Here is a 19851-nt window from a genome sequence, read left to right as displayed (position 1 = left end):
TTGAAATAATATTTTCCATGCTTCCTCCGTCAATGACAAGATCACATACTTTACCTTCACAAATAGCTCGGATGCAAAAAATACTTCACCTCCTCCAATCTTCTGCTTCCTCATTTACTGTTGTTGTCATCACTCTTCGTACCACTAATGACTCACCTTGTGCAGGATACTAATCAATTTCTTGTATTTTTTCATCATATTTATCATAAATGGGTTCTAATTCCTCCCTAAATTCAGCTAAGTTCACCCTTCTTTTTAGGCAAGTAAAAGAAGTGTGTCCCTTCTCCCCCCAAGTAAAACATCGAATATGGGAATTGCTGCCTCCTTTATTTGTAGAAGAACCAAAATTGTTTTGTCCACCATAAGGTATTATACTCTTGCCTTATCGTTCCTTTCAACATTGGTTGCACCCCCATTAGTTTTATTGGTTGTGATAGCTTCTCGATAATTTTGTGGGGATGTTTGGTAACCCTGTCGAGCTCCAGAATCGTTTTGCCAATTGGTGTCGTATAAGGGCTTTCTAGTACCATAGCGTAAAACTCGTTTTTACGCTGATAGAGCATATTGATGAGCATCTTCAATGTTGTATAAACGAACTACTCCCATCTCGTCTCTAATAGAATGATTCAAAAACCAGCAAGATAACGAGAAGCAATTTGTTCATTACTCTCAGCTAACCCAACCCGAATTGATAGGTTATTAAACTCCGATGTATACTCTTCAACTGTCATGTTATTTTGCTTCAAACAATGAAACCTTTCATATAATTCTATAGTATAATCAGTAGGTAAAAATTGCTTTCGTAATTTACTTTTCATGTGATCCCAAATGCTGATTTTAAGCTTCCCTTATCGTGCACGTATCTTCCACCATTGAAGTGCAGTACCCAAATTCATCATCATCCTCAAGATCTTGAATCTCAAGGGGGTTGTGGTCACCTTCCGGATTCTCCATTCGGGCTTCCATTGGTTCCTGACGCTGCAAGGCTTGCACAGCCTGGGTCAAGTCATCAATCATTCTCTGCATCTCTGCCAACTTAGCTTGTTGGGGTTGATTGCCTCTAATTCGCCAACCATAGTTTCCTATCTAAGAAAATAGTAGGATCGTTTGCTCCGATACCACTTGATGTAGTCAAAAGATTTAAGGCAATTAGACTCAATTAGGCTAGAATAGGGTTGATTGTGTTGGAACAATAGAAAGATAATTAGGTTTTTTAAAAGAAATCTCTTGAATAAATATTCAAAATAACAAAAGATGATAATAAAGTCTTCTATCTAAGATCACCTATTTATAATAGTTAAGATAAATCCTAATCAAATAGTAATCCTAATCCTAAATAAAGACTTAAAGTATTAAAATTCTAATAAAGATAGGAAAAAGAACTTCAAACTAAATAAAATAAAGAAAATAAAATCCTAAGCTAACGAAAATACTAAATAAAATAAAATTCTTGATGCGCCTGCATCATATCCCCTTTTGCACAATAGAAATTTGAAATAGGGTTACTGAAGCTTTTCATTGTTTTTAATGCATCAGCCCTAGGAAAACTGAAAGAGACAGTTGAATCAGAAGCATCTAGGAAGAGGAAAATTGGTTCCAAGTTTTCAAGACTGAGCAAGAGCAAAAAACCAGACCATCAGAAGGGCTGATCTATTGCTGCTGAGGCAAGAAGTTCTTGTACACCATAGTTCAATTTTCTAGATGGAAAGGGGCATTGCTTGACATGAAGCCAAAATGTCATGTTCCCATGCTCGAGTGCTAGGGCATCTTACTGATAACTTTTGCTGATAAGCTCAGATTACTTTTTCCAAGACCTTAGTTTGGTGTATGGAAGCTGGGTGATACTTTTGCATACCAAAAGCTGAAAGCGGAACTATTACACAGATCTAAATCTGGTGCAAAAAGGATGAAATTTTGAGGGCTCAGGGAAGTTCATGCTGCTAACAAAGTTCAGTCATACTCATGCAGTTATATGGAATACTGTTATACTGAATTGTATTTCAACTCATAGTCACGGAATAGACTGAAACCATGAGATAACTCCAGTACAGATATTCTAGAGTTATGATCATGGATTGTATTGAGAACATGCTGAAGAAGTCGAAACTAATTCATCCTGTCTTAGTTAAAACATGCTTTTTCAATTCATATAATGCAATCATTAGAATGTAGAATACTGGTTACATGTTTAGAGTCATCCATGTCAGGTGGTGCTTGGTTAGATTCCCCGTATCTTAAGGAACCTGTATATTTATGCCTTGGGTTTGGGACCTTCTCTGAAATCATACAAAGAAGTCCATCAGGACATGAACTGCCTGTGTGCATGCACGAAATTACTGTTCACCGAGCTGGTTCTTCATATCTCAAGGATTATGATTTCGGTTCCAGGCTTGATGCCTTCTTAGCTGGTTCCACCGGTGGATATGGAAACCTTTTATTGAATTGATAGGCATTAAGAATTCAGGACAACTGAATCTGCACAACTCACTGGTTCCAGATGATAAAGTCTAGTATCGAGGCTAATGTATTAACTTGATGTTTTTATCCATGCAAATGCACAACTCACTGGTTCCAGCTGATAAAGTCTAGTATCGAGGCTAATGTATCAACTTGATGTTTTTATTCATGAAAATGTCCAACTCTTTACAACTTGAAACGCTCTAGTCAACACAGCCCATCATAACATTGGTTACATTACCAAGTACGTACAGGTGGACCTACAAAAGTCTCAGCAAAGTCTTGGTCATTAAGGCCAATCCCCCGGACTCTGTTAGTTGAACAAAGGAAAAAACAAAGAAAACTGGAGAACATCGATGCATCTTCAATAAACCAAAAGCAAGCCATTCTAGTCGGTGAAAATTGAAAAACTCGACATTCCTTTGAGAAAATACTTGGAGTTTGCCGTCACAGCAGTGGCGGAAGAGGAAGCAGCAGCAGCAGCCATAGCACCCACAGGGACTGAGGTTGGTGAGCTCCTGGAAGTAGGAGAAAGAGAATCATTGTTACTACCATCTCTATCCTCTTCACTGATGGTGTCCAACATCTTTCGTGTTCTGTGCCTCATGACAGTAACAAACTTAGGTGGAGCAACCTCCATAACGAACCTCGTGAGACGCGAATTGGCCATGTCTAGTAGCTCAGGAAGAAGGAGAAGGCTGAAGCATGGAAACCCCAAAGAGGGAGCGCGCAGGAGTCAATGGGGGAAACACCTTCGGCATTGGATGTGCAGGAGCTCAAAGGCACGGGTGAGATTTATAAAAGCATGGTCAGGCTTAAATTGAGTCAGTGGTCCTATTCAATGGCTCTAGATCAAATTTAACTCCTAGTGCCGCCACTTACTATTGATATTAATGTGCAAAAAGTCTGATGGTTGACGTTTCCAATACAAGCTCCAAGAGATAACTACAGTGTGGGACATTTCCCCTTTATGTGTCAAAGCCTGGATGGAAAACTGAGATTATCTCTACGGATATGGAATTTGTTCGGATCGACAGCTTCCAAAGTTACACTTTTCTGAGCTCAACCGGCACCAACCGGCAGTGTGCCATCTGTCAGTTGATTTTTGGCCATTGAACATGGATGGACAGGTCCTAATTTGGCCCCTTCCATATGTGGGGTGAAGAAAGAAGGCCGGGCAAACTGGTTTTCTGAGGTTCATATAGACAAATGAAATTTCTTGAAAATCTTTGCATGGCTGTTCAAGGAAAGGTCCATTATGGTTGGCTGGAAACTCATTGGCATGCATCATTGAAGAGATCTCGATCATATATTTTGCGTTACGTGTATGTTTCTCTATACGCAAAAAAAACACTTAATTCTTCAATCCTAGTTCTATTACTTAATTTTCAAGACAGACCCATATTTTATATATATATGAGATTGATGGTACAAGAAATGAAGAGGAAGAAGGAATAAGAAGCAACATTAAGAAAAATCCAATACACTGCATGTTTAAACCACAAAATCCTATTTAAAACCTAACTAGGGACAATAATAAGTACTTTATAATCAAGTAGGTCATTTTATTTGATCTATTAAATAGAATTAGAGTATTCTATAATTAGATTCAAGTAGACTTTGGATAGTAAAATTATTATTCGTCATAGGTTCGAATAATGATCATATGATACTTACTGTTTAAATTTGATTATAAATAATATTTTTTAATATTAAATTTTAGTTTTATTTATTTTTTTGTTTATAAAATTACTTAAAATTAATATAATATGTATTAAAAATTGATTCAGTGTTCTACAAATGATTCTAAACTTTAATTGACTAATTTAATTTGAGTTAACAATATAAATAAATTATTTTAAAATAATTTCTTATTTTTAATTTGGATTCAAGTTCCAGTATTATATGTTTATTTAAATTTTAATTGGATTGAATATTTTAACATTAACGGTTAGATGCATGTGAACTCAGAAATTGAATATATTTTGTTAAATAAATAAAACAGTCAATGTCACCGTATTCCAGGGGTGTTTTTGGTAAAGAAAATAAAATAAAAAATAGGCAAAAAAGTATGTATGGTGAGCTATAGAGATCCCAAAATCTCCACCGTCGGATATAAAATGTTGAGAATGTATTTGGGCCCATCTCGAATTAGGATTTGATTGTTTCAAGTATTGGCCCAATTTCAAGGATAACTTGTTCTTAAGAACCCAATGGCCCATCATCACTCCCTTCCTCTAAAGTCTAAAACCCTAAAACCCTAAAATTTGACCATTTGTCCTTCTCTCTGCTTCTTTGCTTCTCCAAGCCCCGGTAGAGAAGGTGCGGCTCTCATCACAAATTCACGATTTTCTTCTTCTGCTTGGTTTTTTCTTTCTGGGTTTCTTTTAATTGTATTGAAGTTCTAATCTTTCTCGCTTTTTACAGTTGCTATTCCTTTTCTTTGGATAAGATGTATCTCCAGTTCTACATAAATGAGAATGGTGACAAAGTTTACACCACTAAGGTAGAAACCCATCTTATTTATTGATAATTAGTTAAAACTACAAATCATCTCAGGTTTCTGTTAGTTCCATAAGTTTTATGTTTTGTTTAAGGTGATTGAGACAGTGAAAAGGACAACCTTGTATGCAATGAAACTAAAACCTACTGCACACTGTGGAACTTATAACCCTTTTTTGTTTTTTCTTTTTAAAATTTCAAAGCTGAGTTTTAAGCTTAGGTTGCTCCAAAACTTTGTGCTATAGCTGAGTTTCTTTCTTTGGAATGTCAACAGCTTTATGTTCTTGGTAGGATTTTTTTTGGTCCTCATAATTGAGGGAGTTGATGGCTGATTAACTTGTACTATCCTGAGAAATGCATTTAATTGTGAGAGTTGAGACTAGGATTAGATTTTAATCTCTTTCCTGCAGTCAAGCCATACTGGCTTTCATCTTATTTTAACTCGTTCTAGCAATTTTTTAGGTTTCTAATTTATGTGTAATCAATATTTTTGTTGCTTTTTTTCTTTCCATATTTACATTTGTATGGATTTTGTGTGCAGAAAGAATCACCAGTAGGGATGCCTACTCAGTCTGCTCATCCAGGTAATACGGCCTGATGCATTTAGATCATTTCTGGCATACTCTGATTAGCACTTTCATAGCTTTTTGGCCATTTGTGTTTATCTTGATGGACTTCCTGATTGAGTGTCCTTTTTTTAAGAATTTCTTGCACATTTTATGTTTGACCTGGTCTTTATTGTGGCAACTGAAGAAATTCATATGGCTACTTACCTATGTAAATTCCTTCTGTAAGCTGCTTTCATAGGAACTTTGCTTTGTTTGTTTTGATGTGTAAAATCAATAGAATAAGTTCATTTTGGTGGATAATTAGTGGTGTTCTGACTACATGGTCATTTGCTATCTGTTGCTCAGTCTTCATTTGATTGACAAGTGGGTACTATACTGTGTAATCTATGGCACTCAACTGTAATGAATGATAACATTTGCTTCAGTACATGTTAGGCTGTTGTAGGATTTATTTTCTTTTTTTGTCAAATTTTTTAATAGAATCAAGACAGTTTTTGGGAAAGTTGCATGGGAATGTTATTGAAAGGTTTTTGTTATGGTTTCTAATGAAAATTATTTTTTCCCTTTTACTAAAATTCATGCAGCACGTTTCTCCCCTGATGACAAATATTCGAGACAAAGAGTTCTTTTGAAGAAACGATTTGGTTTGTTGCCAACCCAGCAGCCACCTCCAAAGTATTGAATTGATTAGATATATCAAGCTGTACTTTTCTGAAGCTTTGTTTCTAGAGTACCAATGAATGCCTTTGGCTGTATAATGCAGTTTCTCTTTGCTTTAGGATGCTTATTTAAAACTATACACAGTTTAATGTGTGCTTGTAAGGACACATCTCAAGTATATGAATGCAAGTAGTACGATTTGTGTCAAGATTGTTGTTTTACATTTGTTGACTCAGTGATTTATGCCAGTTTGGTTTGGTGCATCCATACATCTTTTGGACAGGCAGTCTCACTGAAATTGCTTTGTAAGTTGTGTCTTAAATCTTAAATTTAGCTAAGAGAAGTGCTTTGAGCCATGGGAGTGATGATTCGATTAAGTTGCACTTATCATGGCCCCTACTCGAGGTCTCGAAACCACGACGTGTGACATATAGTGTAACTCGGTTTGTTACTAGAATGTTACTTTGTTCCTTACTCTGTATGAAGGAAAAAACTAATGGTAACTAGGAGGTTCGAAATTAAAAGAATTTCGTTCTTAGTTTTAGGGATGATATCTTATTTAGTTATTATACGTTAGGAAAATATTTAATGTGAGACATATATTAACAAAAATTCATTGTGTTGCTCGAATATCTATTACATTTATCAATTTGTCTCACCTCAATGGGTCACTTAAATAGAAATGTTTCACCTGGTTTAATCAAAAATGAAAAAAAGTTCTTATTTGATTTGGTATTATTTTTGGGTTAGACAAAGATGTGTTTTCAATTTCTTCTTAAAGGGTAGACTTTCAATAAACGTTCTCTAGCAATAATCCGTACAAAGTAATTTGATTCTATCTCCATTCTGGTAAAGATATATCGAGAAAAATGACTTTAAGGTACTTTCCTCATGGTTTGGGGTCCAACTCCATAGTCTCATCATCTCATAGAAAACTTGGAGGTTGAAGAATTCTCAAGCGAAACCTGATTGCAGATGGAGCTCTTCTCTTGATCTGCTGCTGCTTCTCAAATTACTGCAGCCATCGCTGTCTTGTGCCACATGCGCCGTATCTCTCAGGGCAACAACTGAAAGCAAAACGCCTAATACATCCGTTTCAGCATTCTCCAAATACGGACCTTTGCAATTAATCTTGACCCGTACTAAAAAGGCGAAAAAGGGCTGCAACCTGTCAGGGCAAATGCAGCCGGCCGCCCTATCATCAATGATCGAACTTGAAAAAAAAAATCGTGAAAAATAATTTTTTTATAAACTTAATTAAAAAAGATCATTTATTATAATTTGAATTATTTTTAATTAACTTTGGATGTAATTTGATAATAATATTTTTAAATAATTTTAAATAAATTAAAATAGTTTTGATTTTCTCTATCTCTCCATGCAGATAAAAATTTCAAAATTAAATTTTAATTTTTATCTTTTGCTAAATACTGTTTATCTCATCATCCAGCTATTTCTTACTGTTCAAAAAAGTAGTTTGTTATCTTAAAAAGTAAAAATGACATTAAACTCTTTGTTATTTTATTTTATTTTTTTAAATAGTGGATCTTAGGTTATTAAGGGTAGTTAGCATGATGAATATGGTAATTAAATGTTTTTTAATGATAACTTGTTTCAAAACGTGTACTAGGGCTTAGAAGAAGGAATAGTTACAGTATGTTTGATGGATTTTATAGTGGTTCATAATTTTATTGTGTCTAAGATGATGATTGTTAAGCATGTTTGTTGAGAATTTTGTTTCTTTTTATGAGATTTTGTATTGAAATTGTTCAAAAAATATTTTATAAAAAGAGTATATTTTGTTTTGCTTTGGAGGGTTATGAAATTTTGTAATATCTCTTTTATGAAATGCACAATTTCATGGCTTAGCAAAAAAAAAAATTGTTTTATGTTATTGGGTTTATTGGTTTATTCACAGAACTCCAAAAATGAGGAGTTGAAATTGATTAAACATATTTGTAACACCGTATGATTTTGGCAACTTAAACTTAGTTGCGAGAAGGCAAATCAATTAGTTATTAGATATTACATTACTGGTTTTTAAGTATTGTGGCACTAGTTTTTAAGTATTACGAGAATAATTTTTAGGCATTATGTGACTTAATCATTGCGTGAGTGGTTTTAGACATTGTGTAACTGATTTTTAGGCATTATGTGACTGATTTTTAGACAATATCTAAGTCACACGATGCCTTATTAATTAGTCACGCAATACTTCACTAATTAGTTACGCAATACCTATCAACCATTCACGCAATGCCATATCAACCAGTCATGCAATACCTAAAAACTAGTCACGTAATGCTTGAAGATTAATAACGTAATACTTAAAAACTAGTCATATAATATCCAAAAATTGATTACACAATGCTAAAAAACCACCCAAATTACTTAATTCCATTTAATGATACACCATATTTCACTTAACATAATTAACGAATATACCTACTTGATGAAAAATGTTCAAAATACTCAAAAGTTTTTCTTTATGTATAAAAAAAAACTTCAAAATGCTTAAAAACATTCAAAATGCTCAAAGATTTTTTTTTATGTATCAAAAATTACTCTAAAATACTCAAAATGTTTAAATGTTTTTTTTCTGATAAAGAATACTTTAGAGATGAATAGTATCATGAGGAAAGCTCAAAGATATGAGTCGGTTTAAAACACGGACCTACTCATATGAACTGATTTCATTAGGTATGATTTTATCTAAAATTAATTTATCTTAACTAAAAATAATAAAAATTTTAAAGAGATTTATTTTCAAAAATATCTTATATATGAGAAGAACATCTTGAAAAAAATGAGTTTTGAATAGAAAGAGACCTTGAAAATATGACTCCGAGTTCTGAATTCAGGACCCAAAGCAACAAAACAGTACAGCCAACTTCTCTTGACCCATTAATTTGCGTCAATAGAGTGACACGCCTAAAGCTTTATCTTCTGATGTTTATCTAGGCACCGTAAAACCCAAACCGTACAAAGCAACGAAAATATAGAACATTAACTCAGTTTCAAAGCCATTCCTTCTTACAAGTGAATTTTCTTGTGGTCCAAACAGTTCACGTGCATTGAACCAAAAAGCCAGTTGTTTTGGTACTAGGTGATAATGAGGACTCAATATTGCAACTACGGAATGACGTTACATTACAATCATTCAAATTATGGCATAAATTTGAATGGTTTTGGTTGAGAAAATGCCATCCGTTACTAAAGTGTGTCTAAAGCATTGGCAAGTTAGCCTTTTATTCATGCCATGAACAGTCCCTTCGCTTTTCTAGCTAGCAGTTAAAGGTCCACATCTTAGGTCTGGTTGGAATTACTTTTAGTTGAAATCTTCTGGAGTGTCTTAATTAATTTCTTACTTTGGTTCTTCTTTATGTGCTTGGTTTAGTTCTTTCACATGGAGCATCGGCCGGGATTGATGCGTGATATACATTAGGACAGCAAGAATGGAAAGCGACTGTGCTGTGTGCTATGAATGAGTATAGGTTTAAAGCCTTAAAGGGCAAACACATCTCCCTATACTTGCAGGGTTTTTCTTTTCTCAGGGCAAGGAAAAGAAAAAGGATAAATCTTAGAAGTCATCGGCACTTCAAGTCTCACTTATATGATTTTTTTCCCTTAATTTTATGTTGAATTTTTTCTTGCTATTTAGGATTAAACTGACAAAATTTGATATTGACCAATAGTATAATGAAAAATTTGACCTTAATTTCTTAATTTATATATATAAATATATAATTTATACCATAGGTATTAAGGGTGGTTTGATCATGTGATCACAAATAAGAAAAACTAATAGTATTTAGTGTCACTCATTATTGAAATGATCATATTATTTAATTGAGTAAATCACGAAGAAACAACTAGTATAAACTTTGTCATAAAGTGTATGCCATTCGTCACTTGGCACACACACTCACAAAGAGCCCCATCAAGCCTAGTATTTCATGTGGAGGAAAAATGGTCCTAACTAGGTGCACATGACGATGGTAATGAGTGAGGACAACGATTAGGATGATGATGTTGATCATCATGCTCTGTTCATGAGGTAATGAAGATGGCGACAAGAGTAGCCTTTTCAGTCTTCTAATAAGGTTCATCTCCAACTTTTCTAGTTTTGTCTTCCTTTTAACACTTTTGTTTGACTCAAGGAGAAGGACCGGCTGTGGGTTTTCCTTCATTTGGCTCGATCAATTATGGGCGAGATGATCGGAACGAGATAATAAAAGAAAATGGAAATGTGCAAGTTGTGCGGCAAATTTTTGAAGATCGAATTGCTGGGATGGATATGACATTGTATGGTTCAAAGAGTTCTCAGTTCATGGCCCTGTATGTTTAAGACTCATGGAGGTACTACATAGAAAGCATAAATGGAGTTCAACCGTGTGACTGAAGAAAAAAATTGTTTTAAGAGGATGTAATAATATCATTGCTCATGCAAAGGTTCTGTCTAAATTCTAAACTTCTCGTTTCTTCGAACGTAAAGGATATGTTCTCCGTTATTTGCCTCCAAAATTCAACATGTGAATTACGGCTTAGTTCAGTGATCAGTTTTTAAAAAAAAATTGTAATGCTAACAGAAAATGAGAGAAGGGCGTAAGCCAGAAATGGGAGGACAAACACATACGTAAAAGAGAGAAGGAAAAACACATGAGAATTAAACGTAAATTACAAGGAAAAACAAACTGGATTCAATTCCTATTCAATCATGAAGGAGAGGTTGGTGTATGATGTTGAAGACGTGAACACATGTAAAAGATGATCACAATGAGTGGCCATTCAATTAATCTGCAGAAAGGTTTTTTGCTGCTAAACATATACGAGTAAGCTCACGATCATGGAGGAGAAATTTAATTCGTTAAAAGCATTGATCATGTGGTGCATCACTCTTTTACTGGGTTCCAATAGCAGAATGGGGAGAAAGAAGAAACAAAACCTGGGCTCCACAACCTCCTCATCTCAGCCATGGACAACACACCATCAAGGCTAAGGCTGCTGCATTGCAATTGCATGTTTCACTTTGAAAACGCGTGACAGGCATCACATGCACCGTGTCTATCAGGGCAAACAATGAAAGCAAAACGCCAAATATATTCAAAGGCAAAACAATCTTGAAGAATCGAAATGACGATTTGAAATTCTGGGTTGATCCCCCCTTGATGGGGAGGGGGCGGCCTTAGCGTCAATGGGGACGAAACAGAAGGTTGCAATCAGTCAGGAAGAGAGGGAAGCCGCCCTCAAGAATTTGACAAAGACCTATTGCCAAATCCAAAGAAATGTCACTGAAAAAAGCGCATACCGCCAAATCCTGCATTTAATTCAGAAAGCAAACTACTCCTTTTTCTTTTTAGTTGCCGACGCTTTTTGCAGATCGACCGTTGATTATGTTTCTAACACTTGCCAATGCCTTTTAATCTAAGGCATACCAAATGGAGTAGAAGTGTGGAAGTCAGTCTTCTTTATCCAATATTAATTCTAACCAAAACCATGAAAGCACGGGGAATGTTTCTTTGATTTAGGTCCTGTAATCATTGGAGTTTGTCACCTAGCTACTTGCTTTCATTCCTTAAAGAAGAGGATTATCCATAAAATAAGAACATTGGGGTTTTATTTAGCATTCTAGTTTATGAAATTGTTGACAAAGTATGGTTTGATGTGTGAATCTTATACTTGAGTGTGCCAGTTGTGTATATCTTTGTTTTCCTTTTCATCACTTGGTCAAAACAGGGATCCAATTTTTTCTAAGTAAAGTGATATTCCTGATCGAGTTTGACCTCTTTCTCTATTTTCATGTTCCATTTTCTCTAAGCTGATATTCTTACCCCTTCTCTACACATTTCTGATTAACTATAACCACATTCTTTGCATCTATAAAGATTGTTGGACTTAACTTGAATAGGTAAGTAAGGACACCCAAAGCTTTAGCCCTTTTCATACTAGGAAAATACTGACATTTCAAGAAGTTTCATTTTCCTTCTCGAAAAAAAGTTACAAGAATCCACACTTATCGTTGTCTTTGTCAGGCTGCATGAAAACCCAAAGACCACAAGCCAAGCTCTAATTGTATTGGTAGAAATGAAAAATGGAGGAAGAACAATACAAATTACGCCATTACATTAATGGCTCCATTGCAAACCAGCTAACTCGTAAAAGCCACCGCCTCTCAAATTTTCAATGGCATTAATGTAGTTATCCGAAAATCCAGGGGCACTGTAACCATTACTACTTCTATATAAATCAATCGTAGAGTGCCACATCTGTTGACATCACCTCTCATCCAAAAAAGTTCATTCGGAAAGCCTCCATACAAAAAAGTTTCCCATGGCTGATATCTTTTCAGTAACCACTCTCCAAGAAACACTCTGCCCTCCCAAGGCTGAGAGTCCAGTAGTCACTCCGCCCCTCACTCCCTTCTCTGCCGTCGTGCCTGCTCGTTTTACCGTGGCCAGGCTCAATATCCAAATAACATTGGCAACCATTCATGAAGAAGAAAATGAAGAGGAAAGCATGGAGGTGTCACAGAATTCACCGACACCTTTTTTATCCACTTGTTGCTTAGAAGTGAAGAAGCCCCTACCGTCATATAGTCACAATTGCAAGTGTGCTTAGAGATGTTCATAACTTGAACAAACATCTGATGTAATCCATGAATGTTTTTTTTTTAATCTTAAATCATGGTTTATTTTGTTGAGGAGAAATTTTTGTAACATATACTTGTCAGAAGTTAGGAGACTCTTGCTGTTCAGCCAACAAGCTTTATCAATCGTTGGCTCCTTATATGTCTAAGCATGTGGGCAAACCAAGTATTAATAAGTAAATAATGGATTGTAATTGACTCTTCTTGTTCGAAGAATTTTCTGTCTCTTCTATCTTTTTATAACCATGCTTTGCTCGTGGTCATGGAACATTATCACTGGCATTTGAATAAAGTTTAGTCCTGCTGCATGTGCTCCGCTGCAGCATGAGGAGAAAGTTTCTTTTGTCCACGCCCTGGAGGAATCCTTCAAACCTTGTCTTTTCTTTTGTGAAGCAGTGTGTTATTGAGGGGTACCAATCTTCTAATCCATAGACTTCTCTGGTTATGTACGTAGGAGCACTCAGCAGCTTGCAACGTAACATATTACTTAGTGCAAGAAGGAGGGAAATTATAGAAAGTGAAATCAGGTTTGCAGTAGGCCATGTTCATGAAGATTGGCAAAGCGCCTAAATCTACCATAGCCATTGGGGATCAGCTGATGCAGTCGAGATAAAGCTTGACAGTTTAGAAGATGAACCCGCCAACAGAATATTGTGTCAGCACTGGGGACCAAATGAAGTGATTTTACCTAATTGATTGTAACAGCAGTTAATTTGGCCGTCAGTAACTTGTTCATTATCCTTAACCTTTTTGCTGCTAGATTATCCTGATTTGTTTGGATATATAGAAATTTCCATTATCCAAAAGAAAAAGAAAAAATCATTACCAGTGAAGTCCCCATGTCAGAAATGTAAGACCATCATCATCAGTTCAATAACTATCTGAGCACGAAGTCAAAAGCCTATAAGACTTAAGTTATGTCACACTGAAAAATGGGTTATTTTGATCTTTTAAGCAAATAAGGAATGTTGTAGTATTTTTCCAAGTTCTGCTTGTAATGAAAAATTGAATTCAGGACATGTTAATTTTTACCCCTTGAAGTTAATCTTAAACCAATGTGTTTTGAGTTTGACAAAATAACACCTAATCTGCACTCCCTTGGCCTTAGCTTCAAAAGGAAAAAGCCTCGTCAGACTAAAGTTACCCCTGATGCAATCCGATGTCTGCAACTATTATCTTCGATCCCTGTCTCATGGCATTTTGGGTAGTTTCTTTTGTGCACATTTAACTTAAAGACACCTGTTAAGTTACATATTGAAAATTAAGTTTCCACTTCTTCTTCACTCTTGTAAAATTTTTCCAAGAAATACGTTACCCAGGAATGCAGCGTGATGTGGAAGTCTGTCTTAAGAAATATCTTGAAATTCAATGATGATGCAGTTGCCCTTTCCCTCTGCCATCAAACAACAGAATTACAGCCTACAGCCTACAGCTTGCAGGGGTCCAACATCTCAATTTATGTTGTCCTCCAACTTTCATAAGCCATCATTAAAAAAAAAATTGTGCAAACTTATTATGCTGTTTCAATTGGTAATACTAAAATCAAGAATGTATTACAAAATTCATATGACTAATACTTCCTACTTCAATTTGCTTGTTAGAAACTCCAAACCAGATTGAGCATTTGGCCAAAAAGGAGAAACTTTAGTAATAATTTTCTGATGATTATATCAAAAACCTGAAATCGAACAATGTGACAACAAACCAAATTTCTGCTAGAGAGCAATGTTCTGTCTGTAGGGTAACATTTGATCAATGACAAATCTTGTGTTCTTTCTTTCTTTTTCCAAAAGGCAGCTCATGAAGATTTGCCTACTTCATGCCCGAACAGCCCTAGCTGTGCAAAGCTGCATAAATATTGTTACATGTTGATTAGCCAAGGTGAAAAAGATCGATGTCATGATCAGACATGTCCCTTCCTTTGGAAACACATCATGGGATGTGTCTCTAGCTAGCTAGACTGTCCTTGGAAGGACAAATTGAGCATGACATGCAAATTGACTGTCTCATTTTCTTAGGCTGGCATAGCTACTGGCAAATGCTTGTTACCTCTATCAAGATGACAAATTCTTTGTCCTCCCCCCCTCAACATAACATTGAGTGCTAAAGTGCCACATTATTCAAATGGGGCAAGGGTGCTGAGTCATGCAGAGTTAACATCTTTCTTGATTGGATTAAAAAGAGGAACAAGGATGCAAAGTCAAGAAGAGAGATGAAAGTTGTAAGAGAATTATGAGTTTAGGATTCGAGTTAGCACTATGGTAAGAGTGAAGGAGATAGAAACACTATGATAAGGGTGAAGGAGATGAAAAGGCTGAAAAAATCATTATTCCTAGGATATGATTCAGTCAAAGGAGGAGGAAGAAAAAGCATGGCTTTCGAGTTCTTTTTAGTTAGTGAATTCAAGAATAGCAGCGTGCCTTTGCTAAGGCACTTGCCAAAGTTTTTATTTTTATTTGTTCATATAATAGAGTGCCTCAAATTTTATTTTAATTTTCTTTGGTAAAACTATTTAAGAAGTCCTTATACTAACGTATTCTTGTCAATTTAAATCATGTACTTTGATATTGTATGCAATTGGATCCTCTTAACTAACTCCATTCAAATTCATTGTGTTGAATGGGGATCAAATTACACCAAATTACAAAATATATGAATTAAATTGAACAAAACTCTACAGTGTAAAGATTATATTGAACAAAATTTTATAGTACATGGAATAAATTGAATAAAATTTTATATTAGAGAGACTTTTTGAGTTCTTTTACTTATATACCAATTACTAATGTATCCTAAAAATTATAGTTTCTAAAACTTAGATTTAATTTAGTTTACTTTGACATTGTACAAACAATTTAGGCACATTAATGTCATTAATGGTCAATTTAGACAAAGTTAGTTAAGAAGATCTAATTGCACTCAATATCAAAGTACATAAATTAAATTGACCGATTTTTATTAAATTGACAAAAACATTATAATACAGAAACTTTTTGAATAATTTGACTATTTCTTTTTCAGATTATTTAAGAGTACAGTCTTTTATATCGATGCAGTGTAAGTTAAAAATTTAATAGCTTAAATTGAAGTTAGTATATAATAGTTTCATGAAAGGATTACTATAATTTAAGGCACAGTTAGATTTTTTTTTTCAAATTTCATTTTTTTACTTGAAAAATAGTATTTTGTTTTTGGTACAATAAATAATAATTTTTTTTAATTTTGTGAAACGATAATCTAAAAGCTACAAAACCCCAAAATTTATTCATCAAAAGACAAAAAAAAACAAAAAAAAAAAACATGTAGCCAATTGTTGAATATTGAGCCCTGCATTCTCAAGGGAAAACGAGGAGTTATCACGTTTCTCACATTCATCTAGCAACTGACCTTTTTATTTTTTTCGCTGTTTTACCAAAAGTAAAAGAATCTAAATTTACCAAAGGATAAAAAAGTAAAAAGCTAAATTCGGTGAGAGGGACTGTCTAAATTAACTGTGAAAACTGTTCACCTTCTTGCTTTGTCCTGTCTCTTTGACAGTTTCAAACGTTTGTCACATGGCTTTCTGTCCACGCTTCGATTAGCAACGAAACTTCTTCCACAATTTCCCTTTCTTCTCTCAAGCTTCCCCTCTATATAACAACACACCAACTCACCACTTCTCTGACCAAACCCCCTATTTTCATCAACAAATTCAAACTTCTCTACTACAAATCATCCTTGGCTGCCACGATTTTGTTCTACTCCAAGGCTTTGGTTGCAGAAGAAATTGAGCAAAAGGGAAAAAAAAGGGGAAAATAGACTTCAGAAAATATATACTAATTGCCGGAGGAAATGGTGAGCGGTATCAGATACTTGCAAACATGTGAAAAGGCACCAGCCCTTGTTATTTCTTACAAGAAATCGTCTACTTCTCCAAGATTGGAGACCATTGTTGAAGAGGGGTCTGAATTGAACTTTGAGGTTGGACAGAAAATGGTGTTCTTTCTTCTTCCTGTATTTCTTTCTGTTATCTCTTATATTTTGTTGTATAGAGACATTGCTTGATGTGGGAGTTTTATATGTTTTTTCGACCCTTTGTTTTAATTATTCTCCAAATCTATTCTTTTTCTCTGTATATTTTAATTTTGGTTGCTTTTTGAATCAAAAAAAAATAAATAAATATTAAAGAATCTGATATGGTAGAAACCCTTTATTCCTCGTTGGAGTTCAATGTGATTACTGCGGAGAAAAAGAGTTTTGATCTTGTTACAGGACATCATTGACATGATAATTTACCAATCCTGAAATGCTAAAATAAACGAGAGAAATTAAATACAAAGAGCAAAGCTGTTCAATTGCTTTGAAATATATGTTGCATCTTCTCATTCTTTAATTACTGAACTCAAAAACTCCACCCCATCAATCAAACTGACATGAGTTTCAGATTAATTTATTAATTCTAAGTTATAAATTTTAGAAGCATTGCAATTCCCATAGACACCATAACATTAAACAGGGTCAGATATGACTTGTTAAGTTCCTTCAATTGCGTTTTCCTTCATTCATCCAATGAAAAAGACCAATTCTGAAGCATCTCGACGCTGCAAATCAAAGGGAATTATGAGTGAAAATGGTGGAATCGGAACTCATGAAGCATAAGTAGCTCATCTACAACTCCACATTAATAACTCCATTACCATCTCATCTTTTATATTTATTGAAGAGTTGTGACTGGTATATCTAATTTCTTTTTAATGCCTAAGTAGCTGAATAGTAGCCAAGATCTTCTAATAGTTATATTGATGGTTGATGGGTGTTGATTTTGTACTTTGTGGGGGAGGGGGGGTGGCTGTATGGGAATTCTGCGGTGGTTTAGTTCTTCAGGCCAGAACCCTCTTGTGACAACCCAGATGGTGAACTCTGTTCCCTCTGTTTTCCATGAAATTCCCATTTTCAAAAAAAAAAAAATAGTTATATTGATGACTAATGATTAATCTTGCTGAATGAGAAGCTTTATGAGAAGAGAGTCGAATGATGGGTTAAAGAAAAGAAAGTATGCCTGGCTAAAGACTAGGGAAGCACTTTTAATTTACTCTATGACCATCCTCAATGATAACGTGTAGTGGTCATCGATGCTAAAAATTGGGAGTCAAAATCCAACTAAAACTATAATTGTTTTCTACTTTGAAAACCCAAATATTTCTTAATTGAGTAATTGACTTGTTCTCAGGCAATTTGCCTTTGTCCACAAGACTTTTTCAAAAGTCCCCTAGCCACTCATTCCTCTTAGCTGAATGCAATTCTTCCTTCCCTTCACTGCTCTTCCTACACATCTAAGGTTACCCTTGTTCTAGGCTTATCTTTCATTAGCTCTCGAAGATACTGGCACTAGATAGGCCAGTGTTGAAGAAGGGTACAACAACATCAAAGTCTTGCCTAATAGGGCACTCTTTCTTCTTCCTGTGTTTCTTTCTCTAATCTCTTATTTTTTCCAGTTTAGACATATTTGATGCGTCCAACATTGTTTGAACAATGTTTTGGGGGGAAATTCACCTGCAAAGCTTTTTAAGTTAATTTTCTTAGAAATCATTTTTCTGTAAGCACTAGATAGACATTCCACTTGGCCCTTAACCAAAATACCATGAGCGAGAGGAAGGATTGAACTTGCATGATCAACCTTACCATCTGTCTATGAAGTTCTCACTCAAGGTGTATCTAAATATTGATTCAGATTCCAATTCATATTACTGTGAAACTAATTAGGCTTGGTATGTGTTTACTGCTAATCAAAGCAAAACAGCAGTTGATAAATTATTCAGCAATAAAAATAGTATCATTTGTGTTGCTGCAATGCTCGTTTTAACATTGTCCAATTTATTAAGAGCATAAAAGTTTCAGGAAAAGAAAGGTTGCTAAAACGTTGGGTTCCTGTTTGCATGCTTCCCCATTAATCCTTTATCAGAAGGAGCTGCTCTTAGATCACTTTTTATTGTTAGAACATTATAAAACCAAATTCGTTACAACAAGATACTGTCCTGTTAAATCATCCACCTCTCAAACAGCTACTAAGATTTGATTTTCTAAACTGAAATCAAATGTAACAAAAGATTTTGGACCATCGGTTTGGGATTTGCGTATCATTTTCATTGGATATACATGGAGCCATGTTCTCCCTTGGGACACTCATCCACTTTATTTGACAACGATTTCATGCTGTCTTTATCCGAACGGCCAGCAAATTTGGTTAAAGTTGTTCTGTTTTTACCAGATTCTTTTCTATTCTAACTCATTGCATTAAAATTTTGATGTCCTAATTTTAGAAGCTGTCTGCAATGATCTTTTCCACCGCTCTGCAATTTAACTGTCCCTATACATTTCAAGACATAGGTTAACATTGTTATCAACCGCTTGCTGTTTTGATAACTCCCCATGAAACTTTATATACCAAGCCATCACAAATGATTCTCCCCCAGGAACAATACAAGCTTCCTGATCAGCACCATTGTCTTTCTCCACTCGCCTTTTTGCATCAGAAGAAAGAGTTGCCAAAAGCCTTTTTTTTCTTATACAGAAATGGTGAAGGACGTGAGATCCATGCAAACCTTGGGTGAAGTAGCACCAGCCCTTCTGATATCTCACCAGAAACCTTCAAGTTCTCCCAGATTGGAGACCATTGCCGAGGAAGATTGTGGAGGTGTACGAGTGCCAAAGAGAGTCTTCATTCTTCTTCCTGTTTTACTTTCTTTGTCCTTCTACGTTTTGTTGTATAGATGCATTGCTTAACATCAAAACCTCTATGGGAGGAATTTGGAGGATGGGCGTACACGAAAGAAAAATCAATTGGCAAAAAATAGCCAATATGTAGACCATGTTAGCTCCCATAGATGTAAACTTCATATATTAAAGTTGACAGTTTCAAGTTTCATTATTGTATTGTATATCCTCTCTCTCTCTCTCTCTCTCACACACACACACACACACACATACATTATATGCCTTTAAAACCCAGTTTACGGTGGAATACTAGAACATTTTCAT

General features: G+C 35.1%; 4 protein-coding genes across 5 annotated transcripts in view; 3 read left to right on the top strand and 1 right to left on the bottom strand.

Annotated features, from left to right (window-relative positions):
• The window catches only part of RH1 (RNA helicase 1), an 8893-nt gene extending 6216 nt beyond the window's left edge, over positions 1-2677 (top strand). Inside the window, exon 9 of one of the 2 annotated variants that reach the window (XM_021439157.2) lies at positions 1537-2677. In XM_021439157.2, coding sequence (XP_021294832.1) covers positions 1537-1649 — 113 coding nt within the window. In that variant the 3' untranslated portion in view covers positions 1650-2677. The remainder of the gene's footprint in view (positions 1-1536) is intronic. The other variant, XM_021439156.2, reaches the window with a different exon arrangement.
• On the bottom strand, positions 2604-3780 carry LOC149526699 (galactosyltransferase family protein). The gene has a single exon (XM_089784909.1). The coding sequence runs from the start codon at positions 3125-3127 to the stop codon at positions 2846-2848; it is 282 nt and encodes a 93-aa protein (XP_089641035.1). The 5' UTR covers positions 3128-3780; the 3' UTR covers positions 2604-2845.
• Positions 3781-4698: 918 nt separating this feature from the next.
• Positions 4699-6396, top strand: NOP10 (nucleolar RNA-binding Nop10p family protein). The gene is made up of 4 exons (XM_021439161.2): positions 4699-4779; positions 4885-4963; positions 5501-5543; positions 6113-6396. The coding sequence occupies exons 2-4, from the start codon at positions 4910-4912 to the stop codon at positions 6208-6210; spliced, it is 195 nt and encodes a 64-aa protein (XP_021294836.1). The 5' UTR covers positions 4699-4779; positions 4885-4909; the 3' UTR covers positions 6211-6396.
• A 9979-nt stretch (positions 6397-16375) lies between these two features.
• LOC110424635 (uncharacterized) lies at positions 16376-16948 on the top strand. The gene has a single exon (XM_021439246.2). The coding sequence runs from the start codon at positions 16666-16668 to the stop codon at positions 16876-16878; it is 213 nt and encodes a 70-aa protein (XP_021294921.1). The 5' UTR covers positions 16376-16665; the 3' UTR covers positions 16879-16948.
• Positions 16949-19851: the final 2903 nt, after the last annotated feature.

The sequence above is a fragment of the Theobroma umbraticum genome, unplaced genomic scaffold, assembly GCF_002168275.2.
Source record: "Theobroma umbraticum cultivar Fairchild unplaced genomic scaffold, ASM216827v3 scaffold_204.0, whole genome shotgun sequence".
Lineage (NCBI taxonomy): Eukaryota > Viridiplantae > Streptophyta > Magnoliopsida > Malvales > Malvaceae > Theobroma > Theobroma umbraticum.
The sequence above is the reverse complement of the archived record's forward strand: the minus strand, read 5'-3'. Positions and strand labels throughout refer to the sequence as shown.